General features: G+C 40.1%; 1 protein-coding gene across 1 annotated transcript in view; it reads left to right on the top strand.

Annotated features, from left to right (window-relative positions):
* The first annotated feature begins 3,974 nt into the window (after positions 1 to 3,974).
* The window catches only part of LOC108885524 (dedicator of cytokinesis protein 2), an 89,718-nt gene continuing 80,002 nt past the window's right edge, over positions 3,975 to 13,690 (top strand). Inside the window, 13 exon segments of the mRNA XM_018679891.2 lie at positions 3,975 to 4,208; positions 6,147 to 6,230; positions 6,728 to 6,768; positions 6,959 to 7,014; positions 7,105 to 7,201; positions 7,295 to 7,443; positions 7,635 to 7,770; positions 8,476 to 8,633; positions 10,343 to 10,424; positions 10,681 to 10,816; positions 11,446 to 11,521; positions 11,680 to 11,756; positions 13,382 to 13,632. Of these exon segments, the coding sequence (XP_018535407.1) occupies positions 4,166 to 4,208; positions 6,147 to 6,230; positions 6,728 to 6,768; positions 6,959 to 7,014; positions 7,105 to 7,201; positions 7,295 to 7,443; positions 7,635 to 7,770; positions 8,476 to 8,633; positions 10,343 to 10,424; positions 10,681 to 10,816; positions 11,446 to 11,521; positions 11,680 to 11,756; positions 13,382 to 13,632 (1,386 nt within the window). The 5' untranslated portion in view covers positions 3,975 to 4,165.

Raw genomic sequence — 13,690 nt, 5'->3', positions numbered from 1 at the left:
GAGGGAGCACCAGTGAGTCACACAGCTCCCTCTCTCTCTCTTTTTCTTTTACTCTCTCTGTGTCTCCTCCTATTATTCCTCTCCTTCTCTTTAGGGTAATTTGCTTTTGAAATTATTTTTAATAGCTCTTCCATTCTGTTATCTTGCCTTCTAACTTGCATTTGCCAGCTGCCACTGTAAAGCAGCTTCTGCTCAACTAACTGTTGCCTTTGGAGACTGGGCTGTTATTACCTGAATAATCCAAGCAACTGGTTGTATTCAGCCCTAATGGAATTGCTGGCGAATAAGTCCAGTTTGTAGAGGGAAGAGACTAGGGAAGGAATGGTTTTCATGCATGCATCTTTTTTTTCTCATGCTTACACACATACCTCTCCTGTCAAAACCTCATAGCTTCAATAATTTAGGGATCTTTTAGAGCTTCTTGAGTGGATGGCGTATGGGTAAATCTCTGAGAACTGGCACCAGATTGGACTGGAGTAATGTCAATGACCCGATAGGTCACAAAGAATTCTAAATCTATCTCTCTATTTCTGGTGCAGCCTTTTACTCAGCCTTTGTATCTATTTTTCATGTGTGTTGCTTCTCTTTTCTCTCCAATGTCAAGTCATCTTCTGGCCTTGAGGCTAACATTCATAAGTCATTATCACTTCTCTTTTCATACCTTTGTCCATTTTTGCCTCACTCGTCCTTATCTGTCTCCTTCTTTGTCTGTCTTTGGCTCTGTCTCAGTTTTCATTGCCTTGTTCATATCTTGGTGCTGACTTTAATCTTTCTTTGTCTCTTTTTGTGCTTTGTCTTTTTGTCAGAGACTATCCCTCTTCCTGCTGCCTCTTTTTATTCTTTCATCTGTATATTGCCTCATCTCTGGCTATAGCTGTCTGTTATATTTGTCACTTTTCCTTGTTTTCTTTCCACACACCTTTAAGCTCCACCCTTATTTCTCCTTGTGAGTCACAGAAACAATGTTCCAGATTTGTTCCACTACACAGACCTGTGTGATAACATATCTTTCTTTATCATTTCTTTTTTATGTCCGTCTCTCTTTCTTTCTTCATCTGCCTGTCTCTCTCTCTCACCCTCCTCCTCCAACGCACACAAGTTCTATAATTCATTTCAAAGTGTAACCTCTCCTTGCACATACTGTACTTGTTAATGTTTCTAGGCTCACCTTTTCTGTCAGTGTTAAATCCATAGAGCATTGGCTCCATCTCCCCTAGTGTTCCCATAACAACAAGATTTTCTGAATACCTTCTGATATTTCTGAGTTGGTGGAGGATATCTGGCATTCCCAACACTGAGTTGGTGGTATCATCAGTCTTTTGCCTACATAGATGTGGTGTGTTTTATAACTACGACCATAGTTGGGTGTTCCTTGGCTTTGCCGCCTTTGGGCCCCAGTGTTCCCATGCAAGGTAGAGAAACTAAAGGGACCATTTATTTAAACTGGTAATGTGAAAAAGGCAGTTGGCAATGGTACTTCGAATTCCATTAGCATTGTAATATAAATTTTTGTTATGGGAAGTTAAACCATAGCTACCAGTCTAGGTCAACAGTGTGTTTCAAAATATGCCATGTCTTGATAAGATAAGATGAGGTAATGCCAGGGACATAAAACAAAAAAATGAAAAATGACTTAGGACTCTACCACCCTCTTTTGGATTTGCAAAGTAATGACATCATGTCTAATGAAATCAGTCATTTGTCACAGAGTGTTCGCTACAGGCAGACATGGTCAAGGCAAATTTAACCAATGAAAAATAAATATATATTGAACTGAATGGAACTTTAAAACAAAAAAGTATGTTTGCGTAAGCTAACATCTGTAAGTGGAATTTTAGTGATCTTGAATTTAACTTCCAATTCTTAATGAAGCTAAAAGCCAACATTTTGTTTGGAGCAGGCATAATTATAATTGCCTTTAAATTTTTGTTTCATTGCTCAATAATGCATATTACAGGTATTTTAATGGACATTTTTGGGAATTTCATTAGCTACCTACTCCACTACCCCTTTGTGATGCACTCAGCATCTGTGAACTGTGGCTGTTAATGAACAGTGGAAGGATATCATGCTGGAGTGAACATGCCATGTGGTAATTTAATGTTTATACCAATTTCTTATGAGAAATTTATGTGCATATGGCCCACTTTTTTGCTATCACACCTACATGTTTATTTGCTAATCGCTGTACATTCTACTGCAGATGTGTTTGTGTCTGTCATGTATCACTGTCTCATTAATACTCTCTGTATCTTGATGTATCTACTGTATGATAATCATTTCATTTTTTCATTTCATCATTTTTAGTGTTAGCTGACATTAATGTGTGGCGAAAGCTAGTCTCTCCAATCCCTGCCATAATAAAACACATCACCCACACTAACATTCAAATGCTGACAGTATATCAGCTTTGTTATGTGTCTGTTTTGACAGCCTCATTGGCTGAGAGCCAACCTGCCAAGCAGCCTTTTATATTATAAATGCTATTTGGCTGTCCAAGAACTAATACTGGCTGATCAACTTTTCTAAAGTAGTTCTTAAAGGTACCATGTGGAATGTTCTTGTAATAGTTGTTACACCCAGTGTTAACCACTAAAATGCACTGTGGGTATCACTGAGGTCTAGCAAATGTTCAAAATGCATTTCCTTTCTCATCAAACATTTTCAAAGCAGAGTGTAAAAAATATTATAATCCTGTGTTGTTTAAATTCGTGTTTATTTGCTAGCAGTCATTGTCCTCTGGGTTTCTTGTGCGTTACCACGACCTGAGATCAGTGGAATGATGTGAAACAACTGGCAGGATTGTGTATCATGTCGCCTAAGTGCATCTCTGTCCTTGTACGCATGCATAAGATAAACAAAACTGAAACCCAAAACTTAAGTTCAGGATTTGGTCGCCTTGTGATTGTCATGCTGATTACAGAATGTATCAGGACTGAGGGATGACTTTTAACTTAGAGATGGAGTGTCTGAATGTTAGATGTTACTCTCTGACCCATAAGTAAAAGAAAATGATGTTCCTGGTTTTACACTTTGACCTACAAAAGTGCAGACCGTAAGTAAAGTCAAGAAAGTGTAAATTATATTCAGAAAGGCCCTGTCTATTACAGATGCCTGTTATCATGTTGAGGATGTTCTCAGAATGGGAAGCTGATGGTTACCCTAGCAACGCCATCTGCAGGAAGTGCAAGGGCAAAATATGTGTGTGTTGTTTGAAAGCTCAGACATATATATACCAGCTTTTTAAAGAAATCCCCAAACAAGGAAATTCAGGAACAAATCAACACCTGCTTGATTTTACATTTCCTCCTGCTGCTGCTCGAACTGCTGCTGTGTCTCTGCTGAATGAAGAGGCAAAATTTTACCACACGCAAATATGGGGTAGCTGACTGTCAAACTGATGAGTTTGCTGCAGCAGGATCACAGCTGCAGTCCTTGATGTGTCTACTGAGTTGAAAGAGGAGTATGTAATCAACTTAATATTTTTGTAGAATCTAAAACTAATTACACACCTGTGCTGTTACTGGAGAGCTCAACAAGACGGATTCAGCGTGAGCTGGCAGGTAATTGACTGAAGTCATTCATGGTTTAACAACTTTCTGCACTGTGTGGTATTCAGTGCATATTTTGCTCAGATTTGAGAAGGGATCACAAATGTAACTTGATTTCTGTCTTATTTGGTTATATCTACATTAAAAAGAGACATGCACAGGCCCAGTTTTAGACTTATGAGAAAAATACTGATGTATATTAGGTTTGAATTCATGAGAAAGTTTAAATGCTTTAGTTATCATCACTTTTGTATTCCTTCTGTACCTTGTGTTGACGTTTTACGCTCATACAGATTAAGTAACCCATTCAGTCCCAATGAGCAAAATGGGAACTTCACTTAATGCACAGGCCTGCAGGCTGTACTGTATAGGACTCCACCTTGTTGTACTCACCCACTTCCCCTTAACCGCCTGAAGACAGGAAGAGAGGAGAGGCAGAAGAGGAAGAGAGGCAAAGGGGGATGGGCTTACTGCTTTCATTTAAAGTAAAAAAAAAAAATGCAGAAGTGAGAAGCTAAGCAGACACCCCCAAAAGGAGAGAACAAAAAAATAGGAGGAGGATCACAGAGAAACGAGGCTCAAAGTACAACACAGATAAAGGACTACATGCAATCATGGCTCCTTGGACGAAGGCCACTACAGAGCGGTATGGTGTAGGTAAGTCAATACTTGCTCACTTGTGTCTAACTTTGTGTGTGTGTGTGTACGTGCACATACACATACGTGTTTCTATTCTGTTTAGATGTGATTGTAAACTATCCATGGCATAAATAAGAATGAGAAAAATGGATGCCTATCACTTCCTGCTCGACAGGATGTGAGCAGGTGCTAATGGCCTGATAGAACTTTAGGATGTACACATCAGATTTAATCCTCCCCAAAGAACTTAAATCCTAAAATCATATTCAACATTTAACTTCAGTGCAACAAAACAAATAAGAGCTGCAGTGGATTGTGTGAGGAAGGATAAAATTATAAACAAAATTACCATAGATCCTAAGCTGATGGAGAAATGTACGGCAGTTAGCAGGGCAATGCCCATGCATTACAAGTTATGCAGCACATAAATACATAAGCTGGAGGATAAATTATTCCTGAAAATTACAAGTTTTACCTACAGAAAGATAGATTTTTGTATCAGGGACAAATCCTTGGCTGTGCAAGAGCTACCTCTCAGTGTAATCTATAGTTTATCTGGTATGTGGGTTGAATATGGCCGAGCTAATCAGCATGTGTTGTCGTCAGATATGCAATATAGACAGAACCTTAACAAGAATACAGATTTCTGACTTCTAATACAGATTGCAGTATAGCAGAGGCTCACTGGCCTGCAGGAGACGATGCATTGATTTATCAGCTACTTGCCATACGTTAGACAAACAGTTTTTACAGTAGAAAATGAGTGGAGACCATTTAAAGTTTTTTATGCCAACATTTGTAACCACTTGTAGCTTAATGGTTAAAAAAAAAAAAGCTATTCAGAATCAATTGCTAACATAATTACTGAGTGAAGTTTTGTTTATCTGCTGTATCTAAGCTGAATGTCTTCCTGGTCTGTATAAGACTACAACACAGGAAGTGGAGGAAGAAGGAAGGAAGCTTGTATGAGTTTGAAACAGTACAGCTGAATACTGTAGACGGGTGATTTAAAAAAAGCTGAAACCACATAATGTTATGAACTCTACACCCAGTAATGTAAAAACTCCGCTACTTTTTATACACTCATCAAACTCAGCAGTCATTTGTAGGTGTAATGTTCTGTGCACAAACCTTTAGGTATTTTGATTTCACAGCTTTCTGCAACAAACCAATGCTGCAGTGCTCTGCCATGCTTTCGCTATAATGCTAAGTCCTGCTGAAAACACCTGCTGTGACCACGGCTGCCTGTACTCACATGCAGTTAAGCTAAGGCTACAACTGACAATTATATTATTAAACTGCTGATTAATTTTCTGATTAGTCAGTTAATCATTTGGTGTAGGAAATGTTAGAAACTGCCCATCCTAGTTTTCCAGAGCCCAAGTTAACATTGTCATAACAGTAAGTCTTTGTTTGCTTTTACTTTGGAAATAGATCTTCACTTTTCAAAACCAGGGTTTCAGAGTGCTTCACAGGGTGCAAAAAACATGCTTTCAGACCAATCTACCAAACTTGTAGGCTACCATGCCAAATAGTTTGTACATTATGTTAAAAACAAACAAACAAACAAAAAATAAAATAAAAACTTATAAAAGGGATAGCGGAGGTGTTGCAAGTAAAAATAAAGAATTAAATTATTTTTATTTAATCTTAAGCTTTCTTCGGTTGAAAGACATGTGAAACACAAGTGTCTTCTTAGCTAGCTAGCTGTGAGCAGCCATGACGGTCTGTCCAACTGTTCTTCAGCAGTTCTTCAACTGTTGGCAAGGTTACAAAGAACTGCAGAGTTCTTTGCAACCTGTCACCAGTCTAGCGAACTTACTACTTGCGCTATGACTCATATCTTTAGAGTTCTTGGCTCTGTGCAGTTTCTGGACAGCTCTTAATGGTGAACGGTCTATCAAATGTACCCCTCACCAGACTGTAACAGACTTTTTCCCCCTTTTTTTTTTCCAGTAAAGTGGAATTTTGTCGCTAAAGGACAGAAGCAGCTTTCCCTGGAGGTGGGAGATACTGTCCACATCCAGGAGGTCTGCGATGGTAAGAGTACCTCCTCACCACATCACTCCTGTTCTATGGTGCTCCTGAATAACCTTTTCATATTGTTTTTATTTCAACATGTTCATCAGTGAGAGGTTTAAGAGACTGTATGAGGACCTATACATATTACATGCCCTGAAACAAACCAGCTACATCAAACAAATGAAAAACATGGTCAGAGTTAAAACTGTTGTTAATGTTAGGATACAAAATAACACAAGCTAGTACTTACAGACAGAACATTCATGTCATTTTTTATAAACAAACATATTTTCAGTTAAAGTTGTCATCTGTATGTGTAAATTTTATTATGTTATTGTTTTTACCAGTTCAAGATAAATTGAAGTGTCTAGGTTTCAGTCTTTCCACATACAATCTTCCCATGTACAGTCTCAACACTTGACTGATGACTATTGACCACAGTATTGAATGTATGAGATGTTGGGGGGGGGGGGGGGGTGTGTGATGGTGGTAATATGACCAATTTTGTCTTTCAGGGTGGTACAGAGGCTACTTGTCGAGGAACAAATCCCAACAGGTAAGAGCTCACACATGACACATGACCACACACTGATTTTAACAGAGAGCTGATATAAACATGCAATGTGTGACTTTCAATCAAAAGTTTTATTTATCCGACAGATCTTCTGTTCAAGTTTTGTGAATAAGTGAGAGCTACCACTAAATTTTTTTCCTAACTCATCTCCCCCACGCACATTCCTCTCTAGGGTGTGTTTCCTGCCAGTTTTGTCCATCTTAAGGAGGTCATCATTCAGCAACGAGGGTGAGTGGGATAGAAAAAAAAAGGTCCTCATCTGTCTCCAAAAGTTGTACTTGTGTGTGTTTATGTGTATCTGTGTGTGTGCGACTACAGAGATGAGGAGGTGGTGATGTCTGCCGAGATGCCCTTGGTGAAGGAGGTGACCACCACATTGAGGGAGTGGGGAAGCATATGGAAGCAACTCTTTGTGGTAACAGCAAAAAAACAAAAGAAAAAAAAAACAAACAAACAAAAAAAAACTTTCTGTGTGCCTGAGTGTAACACCATACGTTTACCTGTCCAGGCCAATAAAGAAGTGCGTGTGAAGCAGGTCCAGAGACTGATGTGGGAGCTAATGGAGTGGCGTTCCCAGCTCCTGTCTGGCACTCTGCCCAGTGATGAATTCAAGGAGCTCAAGCAGAAAGTCACCTCCAAGATTGACTACGGCAACAAGTATGTCCGCTCAAAATCACATTTACACTTTAATATGGTATTTTCCTTTCTTTCCTGCTCCCTCTCTTCACCCTTCTCTGCTCCTGCCTACTCAATTCCCACCTCTGCTTGTTGCCCTTTCTTCATCCTCTGTCCTTCATTCACCTTCCATTAATTTCCCCAATCCTTAACCCTCCTCCTCCCTACTCCAGGATCCTGGAGCTGGACCAGGTTGTTCGAGATGAGGACGGGAACATCTTGGACCCAGAGCGGGCTAGTGTCATCAGTCTGTTTCGGGCCCACGAGGAGGCCACAGCCAAGATCAATGAACGCATCAAAGAGGAGCAGGTATTGGCAAAGATGAGAAAGGGAAAGAGAGAGGGAGAAACAGAAAGCCTCCTGGGATGGTTAGAGGATCTCATGAGTGGATGTGATGGCAGATGTTGCCAAATAAATTAAATTGTGACAATTTAATTTATTTGGCAACATCTTTGATATTGTTGTGGTTTGTGGTTTGTCTGCACTAGACTAGGGATTTTTCCTGATAAACTGTTCCCCTTATCACTAAATGCAATAGCTGCACTGAATTAGGTATGGGTGGAATCACAATTTTGTCATTTCATTTAGTTCTTTTCCTCTTGTTATAATAAAGTAGTAAAGTGAAACTTTATGAAAAAGCCATGGGTAATAAATTTCACTTGCCAATCATGTCTGCCAGCTAAGCCTGATTAAGAATTCACTTCCTTACAAATTGGCTTGACTTCATTTCAACTCCATACAGCCTATTTTACATTTCAACAGTGATTCATTAGTAAGGGGAGAATGTACTCTATTATAATTTTCTAATTCAGAGATTTTCTTCTCTTTCACACATCCACAATCTGGATTCTGCAGCTGGTATGTCCCAGAATTAAGCAACCAATGTTATGTTTTAAGTGTTAACCAGCCACCCAGATTTGTCAGGACCTTAAAATTAAGGTTTTTGGTTGGTGTTTTATCCTGTTAAACCCTTGTTCCAAGTTAACCTCCTAAAGCTAATGTCCTCTCCTGCAGTCCAACATCCAGACAGACCACAGCGGGATCTCAGCACGGATCCAGTCCTCCCCCACCCACAGCCTCTACGTCTTCGTCAGGAACTTCGTCTGTCGCATCGGAGAGGACTCTGAGCTCTTCATGTCCCTCTATGACCCCAACAAACAGACTATCATCAGGTACCACTCGTCTCCATCACTTTCAGTATTAGTTCCCAGCCTCATACAGTGAGCTTCAAAAGACATTTTAGATGTCTGAGGCTTTGGACATTTATTCTTTTCAGGCTGATTTGAGTATTTAAAGCCTCACATTCATTTGAAAGTTTAAAGATGGCTTTTTAGGCTTTAGTTATAAGCTGATATTAATGTTGAAGTCTGGTAGATTTAATGGAAGTCCCCTTTCATATGTTTGAAATCAAGTTTGGAAGGAAACATTTAGTCACGTCAAGCTAGACAGCAAGGTCTGTGACTATGAACAGCTATTGTTGTTATTTATATAGCTTACAGTGACGTGATTTTGCCTATAAGTCTGAATTTAATCAGGATTGAGATCATAAATCTTAAAAGTAAGTAAAATCTTATCAATTAAATAAAATAAAAACTACAGTAAAATTGAGATTAAGAGGGTTTAGTTTCCACCACATCCCTCTAAAAACCCATTTACTGTCTGAAATGAGTGAAAATACCTTTGAATTTGAGTTTTTATCCCACCTCCGTCCCTTAGCTAAAACACACACATACACAAATACATGCTTCTCTATTCCTCTCCATTTCCTCATGCCTATATACTTCTCCTATACTTCGTCCCCTCATTTATCTTCTTTCCTCCATTGTTGAAGCCCGCAAAATTAGAACAATAGTATGCCAAAAATAAGAATGCAGAAAACACAAATTATAGGGCAGGGAGATACTGACTGGCAGCGCTGTGTGGTGCCTGACAGTGCTGATGCTAAGCCCTGTCACTCACTGTCAGGCTGAGTATATCTATGTCTCTGCCGCTGCAGCTAGGAGTATTAAGATAGATCTGGATCAATCATCTTTTTTTCTATATAGATCCACCACCGTTTGACCGCCTCTTACATTATTGCCTCTTGTCCTTGTGTCTGATTCTCTTGCATCCTATCTGTGCTGTTATGTTTATTTGATTGGTTAAATGCTTGGCTTTTTCTTTTTGTGTCATCCATTCCCTCTCTCCTCTTTTTCTCCTGTTTGTCTGTCTCTCTAATAAACTGGCAGATGGCACGGTTTTATGATTATTCTCAGCTTTGATTCACCCGACTGTATCCACAGATGCTTACTGTATGCATGTCTGTCTCGCTGTCTGTCTGTTTATTCATCCCTCTGTCACTGTCTGGTACATGCCTATATGTCAGAAAAGTGCTATTGGCAATATAGGGGATGTATTTTTAGCTCTTGAATCCAACTCATTATGCAGAGGATGACTGAAACATTTGAACTTCAGTTTTCCTGAAATCATGTAACACCAACATTGGTAAACCACACACAGCATGTCGGTGTACGTCGGCCGGCGTGCTGTGTGATTCCAAAGATGTGTGTGTACCCAAAGATGAGGGAGGCAAACAGTTCAGCTTTATCTGGACCAAACACTTGCTCACTCCTGGACCTGAACAGAGATAGCATTGCTATCGTTTTGATTCATGTCTTCTTGTAGGTGGAAATTTTTATATGCCTAAAAACAGAATTTATTTTGGCAAGTAGAGTGAATCTGCAGAATTCCAGTTAACGGGGATGAGATCGTCTTTATTGCAGCTGTAATTTCTGACAGTTTGTGTGGTTGTATGTTAAAATTTCATGTAATATAATTTAACAGAACAGTAAAATAACAGATATGATATATGTTTTTTGACCCTTTACTTTCCTTTGTGCAGTGAGAACTACTTGGTACGCTGGGGCAGCAAAGGATTCCCCAAGGAGATTGACATGCTCAACAACCTGAAGGTCGTCTTTACAGTAAGTGGCCACAGGAGGGCACTGTCACACTTTTTTTTAGCACTGTACACACCGCACTGTGTAGGAATCAGTGGACTTACTCCCTCTTAGAAGATTGCATTGTTTTTTCACTTTCTCTTACCCTCTCCTCCCTGCTAACCTGCTGTCTCCCAACTCCTCTTTTTCTCTTATTCCCACTCCCTCCACTTCTTTTGCTTTCTTTTCCCTCTCTCTTCTCCTCCTCTTCCTCCTCCTCTTTCATATCTTTGTCTACCAGGACTTGGGAAACAAGGACCTGAGCAGAGAGAAGATTTATCTGATCTGTCAGATAGTGAGAGTTGGCAGGATGGATCTGAAAGAGACGAACAACAAGAAGTGCACTCAGGGTCTGAGGCGACCGTTTGGGGTGGCAGGTACTTGAACAGGAGCCAATAGAAATTTTTTTTTTTGAGTCAAATGTGCAGCTGGATTTCCAATTCTAGTGATTAAGTGATGTGCAAAGTATTTCTTGTAGGTGTTAGACTTAGCAAATTGCTAATCAAAAAGGTTTCTCCTCATTAAATATTAAATATTTAGCAGATGGTTTGTCTCGCTCCATTACCAAATTTCACTAGTGTAGCCAACAATAAATTGCCTTTAGTAGCCTCTCAAGTCATTTTTATTTTTGTTCCCTAAAGATCAGAGTAATTTTGTCTGATGTGTGAGCTGCTGCTGCTTCTGCTGTAGGTATTATCGCATATATGTACACCTGGGAGCTGCTGCATACAACCACAATCATCTTTTGCAGAAACAAAACTAAAATATTGATGGTGACCATCTACTATTTTGTTTCTGCCTTTAGGCTACTGTTGCTCCTACTGGCTATAAAAAGTTGCTTTTATCCTCATGGAACCTCACACAAAACCTCTGCAAGTGTGATAGAGAGCTTTATATACAAAATCTTGACAGACACTGTCATTGTTGATTGAATCCACACCTGAAATTACCGTATAGTGTTTTCTTTGATGTTCTCATCACACAATTTGTTTTCTCTTCTTGGCAGTGATGGACATCAGTGATATCATCAAAGGGAAGATTGAATGCGATGAGGAGAAGCAGTTTTTCATCCCCTTCTTCCCGTATGTCCTATTTTCTTCATCTATTACTCCACCTCTTGACCCTCTCTCCCTCCTTTTCTTTAAGAAACTTAAATCTCAGTTCACAGACCCTCCCTGTAATTAAAATACAATGCGCGATTTTATGATTAAATGTTTTGTGTGTGTTTGTTTGGTTCCAGGGTAGTTGCAGAGAATGACTTTCTTCACACCTTGCTCAACAAAGTGACAGCATTGCGAGGAGACAGTGGTGGCCAAGGTACAGTTCCACGCTTTACAATGTTTGCTCTCTGTTTCCCAGTGTGTAAGCCATGTGACTGCTCTGCCAGTTTGGTCCTGTATGCACTGAAGGTTCCCACTGGACTGTGTACGCTGCAGTCATTTGTGGTCAGATAAAATGCCCATGTCTCACCGTAGCGTCTCCTCCTCTCTCTGCTCCGTGGGTGAGAATGAAGGACATTATCCTGATGGATGGCGTGCGCCCTTGAGCCGATGTTTTCATATTACTTACCCTTTATTTCTCCCTCACCAGCCTCTAGTCTCGCTGCCCACTAGCTCATGTTTATAGCCGAATTTGACAGCCCCTATGGGTGACACTGCCTCGTTCCACATAGAGTAGCCCCAAATGTTGGACCGCACTGTCATATCGCTCAGCTTTCATCTTTCCTCTCACTCCGGAAGGCCCAGGGCATAACCTAGATATGAAAGGAGCACCCGGACCAAGAGATATGGGAAGAGCACCTGAGGACGCCAGATGTCTGTTCTTAACATTACTCACCCCTAATCTCTCCTTCCTCTCACTTTGAGACGCTTTTGCTACCGCACACACATACACACACTAACACACATTCCCTGTAGGTATGTGGTCAGCCTTGAAAATGTGGCTTTGTGACATAGTTTAGATTTCGCCAGCTATTTCCATAAATAGCTCACCCCCTTTTTGCAGTCCCTACCTTTTCTTTGCTTTCTCACATGTTTTCTCAGAAAGCAGTGAGAGCCGTATTCTACAGGAGTAAATTCCTGTCCATTTTGATAATACCTTTACGCTTTCTTTGTCTCCTTTGCTCTCCTGTCTCACAAACAGGGGACAAGTTTTATGGTGTTAATTACAGCTTGGTCTGCAACAATAGCAGACATCTTCACATCCCCAGTTCACCTTGGGAAACTTTAACGTTATGTTCCCCATAAACACAAAGTGGATCTCACTTTAAGCTGTATGTTTCAGCGTTTATTTTTGATAGGTCCTGAAAACATCTTAAAATGTTTAAAATTCAGTTTTAATAGCACCAGTCCTTGAAATTCAGCCTTCATTCATTTGGCTTTCATTTGAATTTACTTACCTGCAGAGAAAACTCCTCTCTGGATCCCTCATTTAAAATCGCCTGCAGTGGCAACTATTTTTCCCAGTGAATGTTCTTTAATTTATGAATATTTAGAGCTGTAAAGTTCTGTAAAATATTACATTTAACTCTCCCATATCTGCACTTATCCTGTGTTTACATGAGTTTCTCTCTCTTTTGTACCTGTTAAATTTTACAGTAATGTACAAAAAAATCCTGAGTAACTACCCAGGAAGTAACTCTTAACTAACGTTAACTATATAGGCCACAAATGAAGTCCCACAATGATGTTTTATTTTTCTTGTTAATAATTTTTCTTGTTGTCAATTTTTTTTTTTTTTTTTTGGCTAACAAGTAGGTTAAAGGTAGTATAATATCTCTGAGTGTCACTAGTCCCATCATGGTATGAGTTGTGTTTCAGAGGCAAACATCAAAAATCTGTTTGATGGAAACAAACAATACTGCTTTTAAACTAGCAGCTTCATTGCAGTTCTTTTGTTATTTATTAAATAGATTTCTCTCAAATTTTCCTATCTCCATCCAGGTCTGTGGGTGACCATGAAGGCTCTGGTCGGGGACATAGTTCAGATCCGGAAGGAGTACCCTCACCTGGTGGACCGCAGCACTGTGGTGGCCCGCAAGCTGGGCTTCCCAGAGATCATCATGCCGGGAGATGTTCGCAACGACATCTACCTCACCTTACAGGGCGGCGACTTCGACAAGTACAACAAGACGACTCAGAAAAACGTGGAGGTCATCATGTGGGTCTGTGATGAGGAGGGCAAGGTCATACAGGTGAGCGGCGTGAGGAGATGAGGGCCGAGGAGGGGACGGGGTGGGGCAGGTCGGTGTA

This window comes from Lates calcarifer, linkage group LG8, assembly GCF_001640805.2.
Source record: "Lates calcarifer isolate ASB-BC8 linkage group LG8, TLL_Latcal_v3, whole genome shotgun sequence".
NCBI lineage: Eukaryota > Metazoa > Chordata > Actinopteri > Centropomidae > Lates > Lates calcarifer.
This window is presented reverse-complemented; position numbering and strand designations above follow the sequence as displayed.